General features: G+C 52.5%; 2 protein-coding genes across 3 annotated transcripts in view; both read left to right on the forward strand.

Annotated features, from left to right (window-relative positions):
• The window catches only part of SCLY (selenocysteine lyase), a 40,753-nt gene extending 28,205 nt beyond the window's left edge, over positions 1-12,548 (forward strand). For both annotated transcript variants that reach the window (XM_025403942.1, XM_025403943.1), the window contains 5 exons: positions 4,474-4,510; positions 7,113-7,196; positions 7,669-7,771; positions 10,027-10,102; positions 11,409-12,548. In XM_025403942.1, coding sequence (XP_025259727.1) covers positions 4,474-4,510; positions 7,113-7,196; positions 7,669-7,771; positions 10,027-10,102; positions 11,409-11,562 — 454 coding nt within the window. In that variant the 3' untranslated portion in view covers positions 11,563-12,548. The remainder of the gene's footprint in view (positions 1-4,473; positions 4,511-7,112; positions 7,197-7,668; positions 7,772-10,026; positions 10,103-11,408) is intronic.
• Positions 12,549-13,274: 726 nt separating this feature from the next.
• The window catches only part of ESPNL (espin like), a 29,424-nt gene continuing 28,609 nt past the window's right edge, over positions 13,275-14,089 (forward strand). The window contains exon 1 of the mRNA XM_025405181.1: positions 13,275-13,819. Coding sequence (XP_025260966.1) covers positions 13,526-13,819 — 294 coding nt within the window. The 5' untranslated portion in view covers positions 13,275-13,525. The remainder of the gene's footprint in view (positions 13,820-14,089) is intronic.

The raw sequence follows: 14,089 nt of genomic DNA on the forward strand, positions 1-14,089 counted from the left end.
AGCAATACATAAAAAGAATTATATACAGCTGAGTGTGCTGGTTCACGCATGTAATCCCAGCACTTTGGGAGGCTGAGGCAGGGGAATCGGGATCACTTGAGCCCTGGAGTTCAAGACCAGACTGGGCAACATAGTGAGACCCCTCTTCAAAAAATAAAAAAATTAGCTGGACATAGTGGTACATGCCTATAGTCCCAGCTACTCGGGAGGCTGAGATAGGAGGATTGCTTGAGTGAGCCTGGGAGGTCGAGTCTGCGTTGAGCTATGATCACACCTCTACACTCCAGGCTGGGTGACAAAGTAAGACTGTCTCAAAAAAATAAAGAATGATACACTGTGACCAAGTGGCATTTATTCCACAGATGCAAGGCTGGTTCAGCATTCAAAATGCAATCTAGAGGCGGGAGTGGTAGCTCAAGCCTGCAATCCCAGAACTTTGGGAGGCCAAGGCGGGTAGATCACTTGAAGTCAGGAGTTCGGGCCCAGCCTGGCCAACATGGTGAAACCTCGTCTCTATTACAAATACAAAAATTAGCCAGGTGTGGTGACGGACACTTGTAATCCCAGCTACTTGGAAGGCTGAGGCACAAGAATCACTTGAACCTGGGTAACAGAGGTTACAGTGAGCTGAGATGGCACCACCACACTTCAGCCTAGGCAACAGAGCAAGACCTGTCTCAAAAAAAAAAAAAAAGAAAGGAAAAATGCAATCAAGGCAGGGCACGGTGGCTTATGCCTGTAATCCCCAGTACTTTGGGATACCAAGGGAAGTGGATCACTTGAGGCTAGGAGTTCAAGGCCAGCCTAGGTGAACTGCAAGACCCATCTCTACAAAAATAAAAAAATTTAATCAATGTAATCTACCATATTAAGAAGCTAACGAATAAAGAAGATAACATGTTCATGTTTGATGCAGCAGAAGCATTTGACAAAATTCAACCATTCATGTTAAAAACTCAGAATAATAGGATTAGTGGGGAACTTTCTTAACTTGATAAAGAACATCTACATAAAACCTACAGCTAACATCGTTCTTAGTGGTGAAAGCCTCAGTGTTTTACTCCTGTGGCTGGGGGAACAAAGCAAGGATGCTCATGTCACCACACTTATCCAACATAGTGGTGGAAGTTCTGGTCAGCGCAGTAAGGCATGAAAAGGAAGCAAAAGGCATATAGATCAGAATGGAAGAGGTAAAGTTGTTTCTAATCAGATCACACGATTGTCTATAAAGAAAATCCCAAGGAATGTACAAGAAAACTGCTAGAACTAATAAGTGAGTATAGCAAGGTTGCAGGACACAAGATAAACATGCAAAAATCTGTCTTATTTTTATATAATGGTAATGAACAAGTGAACAGTAACATTAAAAATATAATACCATTTACGACTGGGTGCAGTGGCTCAAGCCTGTAATCCTACCACTTTGGGAGGCCGAGACGGGCGGATCACGAGGTCAGGAGATGGAGACCATCCTAGCTAACATGGTGAAACCCTGTCTCTACTAAAAAATACAAAAAACTAGCTGGGCGAGGTGGCGGGCGCCTGTAGTCCCAGCTACTCGGGAGGCTGGGGCAGGAGGATGGCATAAATCCGGGAGGCAGAGCTTGCGGCGAGCTGAGATCGTGCCACTGCACTCCAGCCTGGGCAACAGAGCAAGACTCCGTCTCAAAAAAAAAAAAAAAAAATACCATTTACAATGAAACAAAATTACTCAGATATAAACTAGCAAAATATAAAGGACTTATATGCTAAAAATAGTATACCGTGGATGAGAGAAATTAAGATCTAAGCAGAGACACATACCATGTTCATAGTTTGGAAGATTCTACATACCAAAGATGTCAGTTCTCTCCAAATGGATACACAGGCCTAACAATTTCTATCAAAATGCCAGCAGGTAGATCAGTGGAGGAGAATAGACCCAAACAGAAATAGGCCCATATGAGTTACGGGTGCAGATACAACCACAGGAGATGCAAATCAATTCAGCAAATGAAAGTCAGCCATTCAGCAGATGGCAAGTTAGCCTTTCAACAGATGGTGCCAAGGCAGTTAGTTATCCATAGGCAAAAAATTAACCTTGACCCAAGTCTTGCACCAAGCTTTTCCAACCTGCGGCCTGCAGCTGCATGTGGCCCAGGACAGCTTTGAATGTAGCCCAACATAAATGCATAAACTTAAAACATTGGGGGTTTTTTGGGTTTTTTTTTTTTTTTTTTTTTTGTGATTTTTTTTATTTTTAAGCTCATCAGCTGTCATTAGTGTATTTTATATGTGGCCCAAGAGAATTCTTCCAGTGTGGCCTTGGGAAGCCAAAGGATTTGGACACCCCTGTCTTACACCTCATAAAATAGTATCTCAAAATAGATCATGAAATTAAATGAAAAACATAAAGCAATAAAACTGCTTAAAAATAGGAGAAAATCTTCAAGTTCTAGAACTAGGCAAAGAGTTCTTAGACTTGACACCAAAAGCATCCGTAAAAGGAAAAACGGATAAATTAGACTTCATCAGAATTTAAAGCTTTTGCTCTGGGAAAGACCATATTAAGAGTATGGGAAGATAAGCTAAATCTAGGAAAAAATATTTTCAAATGACTTATCTGACAAAGGGATGGTATCTAGAATATATCAAGAACTTGCAAAACTCAACAGCAAAAATAATACAATAAATTCAATCAGAAAATAGGCAAAAAATATAAACAGACATTTCACCAAAGAGGAGACCCATGTAACAAGCATAGGAAAAGATGTTCAACAGCATTAGTTATTGGGGAAATGCAAATTAAAACCACCAGATATCACTAACACCTATAAGGATGGCTAAAATAAGAATAGAGACACCACCAAATGCTGGTGAGGGCGCAGAGAAAATATCTACTGGTAAACAAGCAATAGCCAGGTCCAGCAGTTTAAGAAAACTTTGTTCAGCCAAACTTAAGAAATTACTGGGCTGGGTGCAGTGGCTCATGCCTTTAATCCCAGCACTTTGGGAGGCCAAGGCCAGCGAATCATGAGGTGAGGAGTTCGAGACCAGCCTGACCAACATGGTGAAACCCTGTCTCTCACTTCTCAAAAGAAGACATTTGTGTAGCCAGCAGACACATGAAAAAATGCTCATCATCACAGGCCATCAGAGAAATGCAAATCAAAACCACAATGAGATACCATGTCACACCAGTTAGAATGGCGATCATTAAAAAGCACCAACAGGTGCTGGAGAGGATGTGGAGAAATAGGAATGCTTTTACACTGTTGGTGGGACTATAAACTAGTTCAACAATTGTGGAAGACAGTGTGGTGATTCCTCAAGGATCTAGAACTAGAAATACCATCTGACCTAGCCATCCCATTACTGGGTATATACCCAAAGGATTATAAATCATGCTGCTATAAAGACCCATGCACATGTATGTTTATTGTGGCACTATTCACAATAGCAAAGACTTGGAATCAACCCAAATGTCCATCATTGATAGACTGGATTAAGAAAATGTGGCACATATACACCATAGAATACTATGCAGCCATAAAAAAGGATGAGTTCGTGTCCTTTGTAGGGACATGGATATAGCTGGAAATTCTCAGCAGACTCTCGCAAGAACAGAAAACCAAACACCGCATTTTCTCACTCATAGGTGGGGATTGAACAATGAGAACACTTGGACACAGGGTGGGGAACATCACACACCAGGGCCTGTTGTGGGGTAGGGGGAGGGGGGAGGGATAGCATTAGGAGATATACCTAATTTAAATGACGAGTTAATGGGTGCAGCACACCAACATGGCACATGTATACATATGTAACAAACCTGCACGTTGTGCACATGCACCCTAGAACTTAAAGTATAATAACAACAAAAAAAAAGAAACCCTGTCTCTACTTAGCCAGGCATGGTGGCGTGTGCCTGTAAAATCCCAGATACTCAGGAGGCTGAGGCAGGAGAATCACTTGAACCTGGGAGGTGGAGGTTGCAGTGAGTCGAAATCTGCTGCACTCCAACCTGGGAAACAGTGTGAGACCCTGTCTCAAAAAAAAAAATTAAGCCCACCCCCCCCACACACGCACACACCCCTCTTGCTTGCTGATGCCTGAAATGTTGAGAACAAAGGTTCTCCCCTGTTCCATACTGTCCTGGTTTGGCAGTGAGGACTAAAGAGAGCTGTGCCTTGGGGCCTGCGGGAGGAAGAGTGCTTGCTTTGGGTAGGAAAAGGATCCAGATAGAATTGTCACAGTGAACACCCAACGCATCACCCACAGTGGGCCTTGTTGACCTTCACTGGGCCAGGGCAAGTGCAGACTTGGCAGGGGAGGTTTCTGGGGCCACCAGCTGCCATGGAGATAGCCACATGGCGCATGCTTAGGAAAGATGGAGCGTGAGTTTATTTTTGTTTTAACACAATGACTTTCATGGAGACAGGATTCCTTCCTGAGACCTTTGTTTGTTCTTGCTGAATCCCTTGTTTCTTACAGGACAGAGAACACCCCAATGATTGCCGGCCTTGGGAAGGTGAGCCCTGGTGAGCTGGAGGAGATGGGTTGATCGCTTTGTCATCGGTGACCCCAGTGGCTCGAGCAGGAATCAGGGCTTTAGGGAGATCGTATTCGTGATCTCATAAACAGACGGACAAGAAGCAGCCTGGAATCTGATGTATCAACCCAGCAATCTGTACTTTTTCAGATCTGTGGATTAGTGGCACTTGCTTAGCATTTAAAAGGGAAAAACTCCTTGTCTCTGTCTCTCGTGACGTGAGAAACAGTGATACTCTTACAGCAGAGGCGAAACGTCAGGCCGCAGGTTCACCATTCCCACAGGCGTTGGCAGCGCCCAGACCGTCGACCTTCTGTCCCCAATTGGTCTGTGGGTGGCCAATCCAGCACCTGCCGCCAGCCCTCCACGGGGGCCTGTCCTGCTTCTGCCACAGTAACCAGGCTCAGGTTTTGCTGTGCAAGGGCAGGGGTCCTGGTCACGCCTCGGCGTCTGCAGGCTGCTCCCTCACTGTGCAGGCCTCTGCTTAAAGGCCACCACCTTCAAGCACCCCTCCACGAACCACAGCTACATTGGTCCCCCCATGTCCCCTGCTGTCACGCTCTATCCCTGACGCTGCTTTATTTCCCCTATCTGATGTTTCTCTGTAGTGTGTTCAGATGTATGCCCCACCTCCTGCTTCCCCTTCGAAGGGGCTTGGCCTCAGTATCCCCAGGACAGAGAAACGGCTTGGCGCCCAGGAGGCCGGGCCTTGGGAAGAATATGAATGGATCCCCTGTTACTTAGAATACCCAAAATTATTAACAGTGATAACTAAGGCTACATTTACTAGAAGGAAGAGTGTTTTTGTTTGAGACGGAGTCTCACTCTGTCACCCAGGCTGGAGTGCAGTGGCGTGATCTTGACTCACTGCAACCTCCACCTCCCAGGTTCAAGAAATTCTCCCACTTCAGCCTCCAAGTAGCTGGAACTACAGGCATGCACCACCGTGCCTGGCTAATTTTTGTATTTTTAGTAGAGACAGGGTTTCATCATGTTGGCCAGCTGGTCTCGAACTCCTAACCTCAGGTGATCCACCCGCCTTGGCCTCCCAAAGTGCTGGGATTACAGGTGTGAGCCACCGTGCCTGGCCGGAAGAGTGTGTTTTAAGTGGAGTCCAGTACCTGCTCATATTGAACTGAATGATGAAGTAGTGGTGCGGTCCACAGGCTTTGAAATACCAGGGTTCAAATCCTGGCTTGAAGTTTCACTCACCCTGTGCCTTGGGTCAGGTCGCTGGAACTCCCTGAGTCCTGGCTATCCCCCCTGCCAGATGGGAATCATGGTAACAGCTTCCTCAATAGAGCCTCAGCTCACAGTGCTCGAAGCCCCCCAGCCCCTGACCTTCTCCGTGCTCCTGCGGCTGCATCTGCACCCGTAACAGCACAAGTGCCACAGCTTGGTCTCAGCCCCAGCACCGCACCCCCGCTGGTTCTTCAGCTTCGCCCAGACCCTGATGCCACCAGCGTGTTAGACAGCCCCCCTTGCTGCCCAGCCTGGACTCCATCCTGCACACGCCCTCCCCAACATTCTTTCCCCCACCCATTCCTTTCTGCCTTGGTTGCGTGCTGGCAGCCCTTCCCTGCACCTGCAACTGCACCTGCACCCTCGTGGATCCCTCTGTCCGTCCTGTCACTGTGATGCCTGTGCTCCTGCCTTTGAACTTGACATCTCAGCTAGGCCCTGGCCCATCTCCTGAGAGACCCATTCCTCTCAGTTCAAAGCCTGTCCCGACCGCTCTCCTCCACCCTCTTCCCACCCTGGGTACCTCCCGCTATCCAGGTTCTCGCCTCTGAAGTCCGGGAGATGCCCTCAGTCCGTCCTTGTCATCGTCCCCTGCCTCTCATACAGCACCCGTCCTGTCTGTCTGGACTCCAGAATACACCCACTACCAGCCTCATGTCCATTTTCATAACCACTAACCCTAGACCAAGGGTCTGGATGCCTGCCATGGCCTCCTGGGGGCCTGCTGCTGCCATTGTCCACACAGCCACAGAGTGACCAACACACAGGCCAGTCAGACCATCGCATCCCTCCCTCAGAGCCTCACTGCGTCTGCCCCGTGGCCAGGCCTGCAGGGCCTGTGGATCTGTCCCTGGGCCTTCACCCCCTCTGCACTCTCCACCCACCACACCAGGCCCCTCTGTTCTAGAGACAGAATGACTGTCCCCTGCAAATCCCTTGCTGAGACGCCACTCCCTGCCCTTGTGCAGCCATCTGCCACCACCCCACCTCGGGCCTGCGAGGTCCCTTCACCGCGCCAACTGGTGGGTAGGAGTCTGTTCCCCCTGCCCCTGCTTTTGTCCGTCTGCCTCTTGGATGCTGGCTCCTCAAGGGTTGGGATCCCCTTTAGGGCTGCTTTGCTGGGGCATCTCCAGTGCCTGGCACTGTCAGGAAATGCCTGATGAAGTCAATTTCTGTGGCACTTCTACACCCTCCAAATGGCAGCACTCAAAAAATATGGTCTGTCTGTGACTGTCAGGAGAATGAGTGGTTTCAGGAAATGCTGCCTGTGCTGTTGAAAGCTTTTTTGCTCTCCTTTGTTTTGCAAGAATTGTGCTTCCACTCGTGTGTCTGCCCCCAGGCTGCGGAGCTGGTGACCCAGAACTGCGAGGCTTACGAGGCCCACATGAGGGACATCCGCGACTACCTGGAGGAGAGGCTGGAAGTGAGTGCAGTGTGGGGTGGGTACCAGGAGAGGGAGGGTGTGTGGGGCAGGTGCCCGGAGGGAGAGGGGGATGGTGCTCCTAGACCTCAGGACCTATGGGGATTGCAGCGTAGCCTGGAACTCGTCAGGATGCAGTGAGGGAAGAAATGACAGTGGCGGGAAGCACACTGGGATCAGAAACCCCGAAAGTGGGGCCCTAGGCCAGGGGCATGATCTTTTTCAGAGGCACACGATCAAATATGCAGAGGTGGTATACTTCATGGTTTATGTGGAAGGTTCATATGTTTCTGAATATTTGGTTTTTCTCCTAATTAACTTTGCTTTCCATAGTCTGTCCCCATAACTATTCTGGGTAGATGCTGATTGAAAAGTATGCACCTGCTGAGATTGTTTCTGGAAAAGTCTAAATTTCAAACAGTTGCTGATGGTGGTGTCTTTGAAGGCCACCAAATATTTCACTTATTTTTTTCAGGCTGAATTCGGTCAGAAGAGAATCCATCTGAATAGCCAGTTTCCAGGGACCCAGCGGCTTCCCAATACCTGCAACTTCTCCATCCGGGGACCCCGGCTTCAAGGTGACGGCCCCTCACCCTGGTCTCTCCGAGTGTGAGCATAGCTCCCGCGGTGCATGGGTTCTGGTCCGAGCCAGCGACTCCCACTCTCCCTGCCCTGAGCATAACACAGCTCGGGCTGTCAGAGGGCCTTGCTGGGATTGCTGAGAGCAGGCTCAGGTGGCTGTGCTGTGGTCCATCGGGCTCTTGCTGCCAGCCCCTCCTCTCCCTGACTTGGCTCATTTTGCTGCTGCTGGGATGTGGACCGTGGCGAACTCTCATGTCTGGCATTAGCACCGCCCCAAAAGCTGTCAGGGAAGGAAGTAACATTAAATTCTAGACATTTATCTATTTTGTTGGCAGTTTTTATTAAATATTTTATTAGAGTAAGGGAAAGGGGAGGCGATCAGTTTTAAAAACTGGCAGAGGCTGGGCACAGTGGCTCAGGCCTGTAATCCTAGCACTTTCGGAGGCCGAGGCAGGCTGATCACAAGGTCAAGAGATTGAGACCAGCCTGGCCAACATGGAGAAACCCCATCTCTACCAAAAACTACAAAAAATTAGCCGGCCATAGTGGTGTGCACCTGTAGTCCCAGCTACTCGGGAGGCTGAGGCAGAATTGCTTGAACCTGGAGGTTACAGTGAGCCAAGATTGAGCCACTGCACTCCAGCTTGGGTGACAGAGTTTGTGAGACTCTGTCTGTCTCAAACAAACAAAAAAACAATAAAAATAACTGGCAGAGTAAGGAGCAAGTACAAATCTGGATTTCCTGCGGCATCCGCCTCAGCTAGGAGCAGTTAGGGTCACCCCTGTCCCAGATGCACCTGAAACCTGGTCTGCCCTGACTCCATGAGAGTGGAAGTCCAGGTCATTGACCAGCCATGTGTCATTTGGGAGCAGGTTATGGTGGCCTTGAGATCACGATGAGCTGCCTCTGTAGACGAGGTTTTGACTTCTTAGAGGATGAAGGTGTTGCTTCTTCTTCCTGGATCATGCGGAGAAACCCAGCAGTCGTGTTTGGCCCATGAAGAAGAGCCCGTGGGTAACCGTCATGATGGCTGCATTCGTGAGAACCTGGGCTGAAATGCGTTCTTGTGGGCAAGGAAGCCTGGGTTTCCTTGACCATCTCAGATTCCTCACCATGGAAAGGAGAGTTCTCTGTCAACATTCCCCTTGTTCTGGGGTCAGACTTTGTATTCAGTGACAACCTATATTACTTTAAATGAGACAGAGATTCTCATATTGTATATTTATTTTTGGATTCAGGGTCTCACTCTGTCGTCACCCAGGCTGGAGTGCTGTGGTGTAATCACAGCCCACTGTAGCCTTGACCTCCTGGGTTCAAGTGATCAGCCTCCCTAGTAACTGGGACTACAGGCATGCACCACCACACCTGGCTAACATTTTTTTTTTTGAGACGGAGTTTCACTCTTGTTGACCAGGCTGGAGTGCAATGACACGATCTCGGCTCACTGCAACCTCCGCCTCCTGGGTTCAAGCAATTCTGCTGCCTCAGCCTCCAGAGTAGCTGGGATTACAGGTGCCTGCCACCACGCCCGGCTAATTTTTGTATTTTTAGTAGAGATGGGGTTTTGCCATGTTGGCCGGGCTGGTCTCAAACTCCTGACCTCAAGTGATCCACCTGCCTTGGCCCTGCAAAGTGCTGGGATCACAGGGGTAAGCCACTATGCCCAGCCATGGCTAATTTTTAAAAAATATTTTGTAGAGATAGGGTTTCCCCGTGTTGCCCAGGCTGGTCTCAAACTCCTGGCTCAAGCAATCCTTCTGCCTCTGCCTCCCAAAGTGCAGGGATTACAGGTGTAAACCACTACGCCTGACTGAAATTCTCATGTTAATTCCATCAGCCGTGCTTGTGAAAGAAGAGGGAAGTGCCCTCTGGCTTCATAGAACTCCCACGTGTCTCTGCAATCCAGAACACAGGGGAGACGTGATATTGTCGGGACTGCCAGCTCGTAAGGACGGAGCTGGTCAGGACTCCAGGTGTCCTCGCAGGCAGTTGATTAAAATCGAGTGCCATTTTCAAGGCCAGCTTTGTGAGGGAGAATAGTGTCCGCGTTTCTGCAGCCAAAGGAGAAAGAAGCATCTTCTTCGGCTCCTGCTGTGAGATCTCTCCCCAGCTGCCAGAATGGCCGGTGCTGGAATTCCACCAGGTGGCACGGAGGGAGGGAAGCAGCCTGCGCCAGCAGGACCCTGGGAGGGGAGAGAAGGGCGGCCTGGCTGGAGCCCCATCTCAGTGGCGCGTACTCTGTCTCCACAGGCCACGAGGTGCTTGCGCAGTGCCGAGTACTGCTGGCCAGTGTGGGGGCCGCGTGCCACTCAGACCATGGGGACCAGTAAGTGCTCTTCACAAACCCAGTCCAGGGCATAGGGGTCCTCCGGGCACTGGGTGTGCTGGGCAGGCGGCCACTGGGCCGCGCTCTGGCTCGTGAAGGGCGGCCCTGTCTGGGTCCTAGGAGGGCAGAGGGAGGGCTTCCTGGAAGAAGTGACTTCTAAGCTGCCGTCCGAAGGACTAGGACTTGCGCGGGGGAAGAGGGCTTCTCGTGCTCAGTTCTGAAGGCAGGGGGAGCAGGGCCTGGAGGGGCAGCGTGGCTGGGGCTGGGGAGGACTGGGGTGGGCTGGGGAGGGGATGGCCTGTCAGTGCTCACTTAAATCTCATGGAAGGGGGAGCCCTGAGGGCCATGGCGTGAGCAGACTCAGGTGTCAGATCAGCCATCTGCAAGATGCAGCAGAGATTCTGGGATAGCGGGTCCAGGTGAGCGGGTGGCCTGCCTGGCAGAGACTGTGGGGTAGAGGGCGTGGAGCACCCGAGCAGCAGCCTGCTGGCAGCGGGGGAGAAGCGGTTCCGGGTCTGGCCTGCTGAAAATGTGAGACCCCTGTGGGAGGTCGGAGTGAATGTAGGAGAAACACCCAGGGCTCTGGGGAGAGAGAACTGTGGCCAGCAGCACGTGGTCATCAGGGTCAGGGCGGAGGGATTGTGTAGGAGCACTTGGAGCGAGACAGTGGTGGGCCCGGCTCCAGGGAAAAGGAGGGGCAGGACAGGGCCCTGTAGGGGTGGGGGGCAGTGCCCTGCTACAGGAGGGGCAGGAGAGGGCAGGGGAAGAAAGGGGTCTGGGTGTGATGAGGGCAAGCCCCTTGGCAGAGCCCACACCTCGAGCCTCCAACAGCCCTGCTTCCGGACGCCCACACACAGTCATCTGTTCCATGGCTAGATACTGGCTGGATCCCTAGTGTCTGCAAAGCCCCATGCCAGGTGCCGTGAAGTTACCAAGTGGCTTAGATGGGCCGCATGGGTGAGGTACTGTCTGTGTCAGCATCAGTGTTCTCCAGGACCTCAGACCCCTCAAGGACAGGAGAGCCCCTGGCCCCAGAGCTCAGTGCGAGAGGGGGGCAGTGTCAGCTGGGAGTGCCAAGTGCGAGAGAACTCTACAGGGAGAATGGTGGCAACTTTGAGCCGCACCTTGATATGGGTAGTCTTAGGGGTGTGCTTGGTCCAGGAGTTCAGCAGGAGGCGGATACCAGGCAGGGCCGGCCGCACCCGGGTGGGTAGAGCCCCACTGGGGGAGTAGTCCAGGGCGGGGAATGCTGTGTCTCTTCCATGTGTCCTTGGCAGCAGCTGCCACCCGGTCTTGCCCTCCCCAGGCCGTCCCCAGTGCTGCTGAACTACGGCATCCCCTTCGACGTGGCCAGGAATGCGCTCCGCCTCAGCGTGGGCCGCAGCACCACCAGGGCCGAAGTGGACCTCGTCGTGCAGGACCTGAAGCAGGCCGTGGCGCAGCTGGAGAACCAGGCCTAGCGCCAGGGCCGCCCTCCCGGCCCCGCTTCTAGGAAGCCCGTGGCAGGGCACAGGATTGTCCCTGCAGTTCCCTCCTGAGGGCTGTGCCAGGATGACTGTCTCATGCCCCCTCTGCATTCTGTCCTGGAGTGTGCACCCCCAGTTTCCTTCCCTGGATCCCTGCGGAGCTCACAGGGCCCAGGACACCAGTGCCACATAGGAACGCCCACATAGGAACACCCACATAGGAACGCCCACATAGAACGGTCCTCCAGTGGTGAAGTGGAAACACCGGCTTCATCCACCCTCCCCACTGGGAACTGGGCAAGCCTGTTGCAAGTGCCCTTTCCTGGAAGGTGTTTTTATCAGGAAGATAGAATCCAAGTATTTATAACTCATTGTCAGCCAAATGCTATCATGAACATAGGAAACTTGATGTTTTTGCTTTGATCGTGGCCTCGCACATGTACCTTTCCTGAGTGGTCTCTTCTCAGGCCCTTTTTAGTCCCTTTCCAAAGCTGCCCCCACCACCCTGCTCCTCTGGCCTCAGTGCACAGTGGCCCCCAGCCTCTGCCAGGCCTGCTCTGCTCAGCACCTACCGCACACCACCCCTCCTGCTTCCCCGAGCCTGACCCTGTTCTGCCCACTGGCACTCAGGGCTGCGTGCTTCCCCATCCACAGTCCCCAGGCCTTCTCGTCTTGTCCCTTTTGATCATTAACTCAGGGTTTCAGCTCCAACCTCACTGAGCTGGTGCAGCTCCAGGTCATTCCTGGGGTGGAAATTGGATCATCCCTGACTCAGCTTTTACCTTAATTTTATTTGCAGAGGATTTTTTTCTCAAAATACTCTGTGGCATTTGGACACACATCCCATGTCGATGTTTGCATAGGAGTCATTTTCAGTGGAATAACACTTTTAATGTGTAGTTTTACGGTTCAAGGAACTGCATAATGATTTTGAGGAAACACTTGCCAGAAACTAAATGAACAAAAGATTTCAGTGCCCGGTCTGGGTCTCCTGTGGTTTCTCTAGTGGGCCCTGCGCTTGGGCACGAAGGCATCTGACGGAGCCTGTGGATGGGGGAAACCAGGGGTGCAGCAGCCCCCAGGTCACCATTGTGTGATGATGCATTAGCCCAGAAATCCAGCTTGAGGCTGCGTCTCCGGGAGCCCCTACAAATGGAATGGGTCCCCGATCTGCAGCTTCCCATTGCTGCCAGGAAGAGGTTCTGGTGGTCCTGACTTCCCTAAAGAAGAACTGTGGATTGTCCAGAACAATCTGGAAAGGGGTTAAATGTACTTGGGCTCTTTGGACTGCAGCCCAGAGACTCGGTCAGCGTAGTTGGAGAGGGGGCTGAGGCAGGGGCTGGACACACCCAAGTCAGGGTCCTGGGCCCATTGCAGGCCCTATGGAGCCACTGCGTCCCCAGAGATTCATAGCCTCCAGGGCCCAGGGCCAGATCCAGAGGCGGAGCGCTCAGCTCTGTGCCAACACAGCCAAACATGTAGACCTACTGGGCACCCTTTACTTCAGGCGCACTGTGGTGGCGGCTGGGGGTCTGCCCTTCTGTGAGAATTGGGGGAACCATCTCCCAGGCTACTCGGGGCTCCTGTGAGAAGCTCAGTGATGCGTGTCCTCAGCCCTCGCTCCGCAGTTGAAGAGGCGGGTTCGTGCCGTCTGGACAGATGTGAGCAGCCTCAGGGCCAGCCTCCTCTCTCTGCGGGCCATGCCCAACCCTGACCTAGCCCGGTGTGGGCCTTTCCCTGTGTGCTGCACTCCATTCTCCCAGCTCCAGGCACCTGGCGCCACACTGTGGGAGTGGCTTGGGCAGGTCCCCAAGGTGTATCCCCCCCACCCCACCCCAACGCCTCCCATCTGCCCTGTGGCGGCTTATCAGGTAACCAGAGCCGGCAGCTTCATCCACGTCTGAAACAAGAAGCCCTGGCCTGTGCATGAGTCACCACTGAGAGCCCGGGCCAGAGGATGGAGGAGCAGCGGGCACTCGTGGCCGCCAAGGATGGGGATGTGGCAACACTGGAGCGGCTGCTGGAGGCTGGCGCCCTGGGCCCGGGCATCACCGATGCTCTGGGGGCCGGCCTGGTTCACCACGCCACCCGGGCCGGCCACCTGGACTGTGTCAAGTTCTTGGTGCAGCGGGCCCAGCTGCCTGGCAACCAGCGGGCCCACAATGGGGCCACCCCAGCGCATGACGCCGCCGCCACAGGCAGCCTGGCCGAGCTGTGCTGGCTGGTCCGCGAGGGGGGCTGCGGTCTGCAGGTGAGCGGGGACGGGGCAGCCTGGCCTCCACAAACCTGGCTGGGGTGGAACCAGGGAGGTGTGAGCCACGCAGGCTCAGAGCACAGGCCACCCCAGGCTCCACGGCCCTGGGCTCTTCGTTTCTCTTGGGGACTCAGTGGTCGCCGTCTCTACCCCACGCTTCTCAGAGCACAAAGTCTTGAGAGCCAAGAACACCTCCTAAATGTTCTTATCACCTCCCCTGCCAGGAAGCTGGGTGTTACCAGTGGGGGTCTTGCCAGAGGTCAAGAC

Source organism: Theropithecus gelada, chromosome 12 (genome assembly GCF_003255815.1).
Source record: "Theropithecus gelada isolate Dixy chromosome 12, Tgel_1.0, whole genome shotgun sequence".
Taxonomy (NCBI): domain Eukaryota; kingdom Metazoa; phylum Chordata; class Mammalia; order Primates; family Cercopithecidae; genus Theropithecus; species Theropithecus gelada.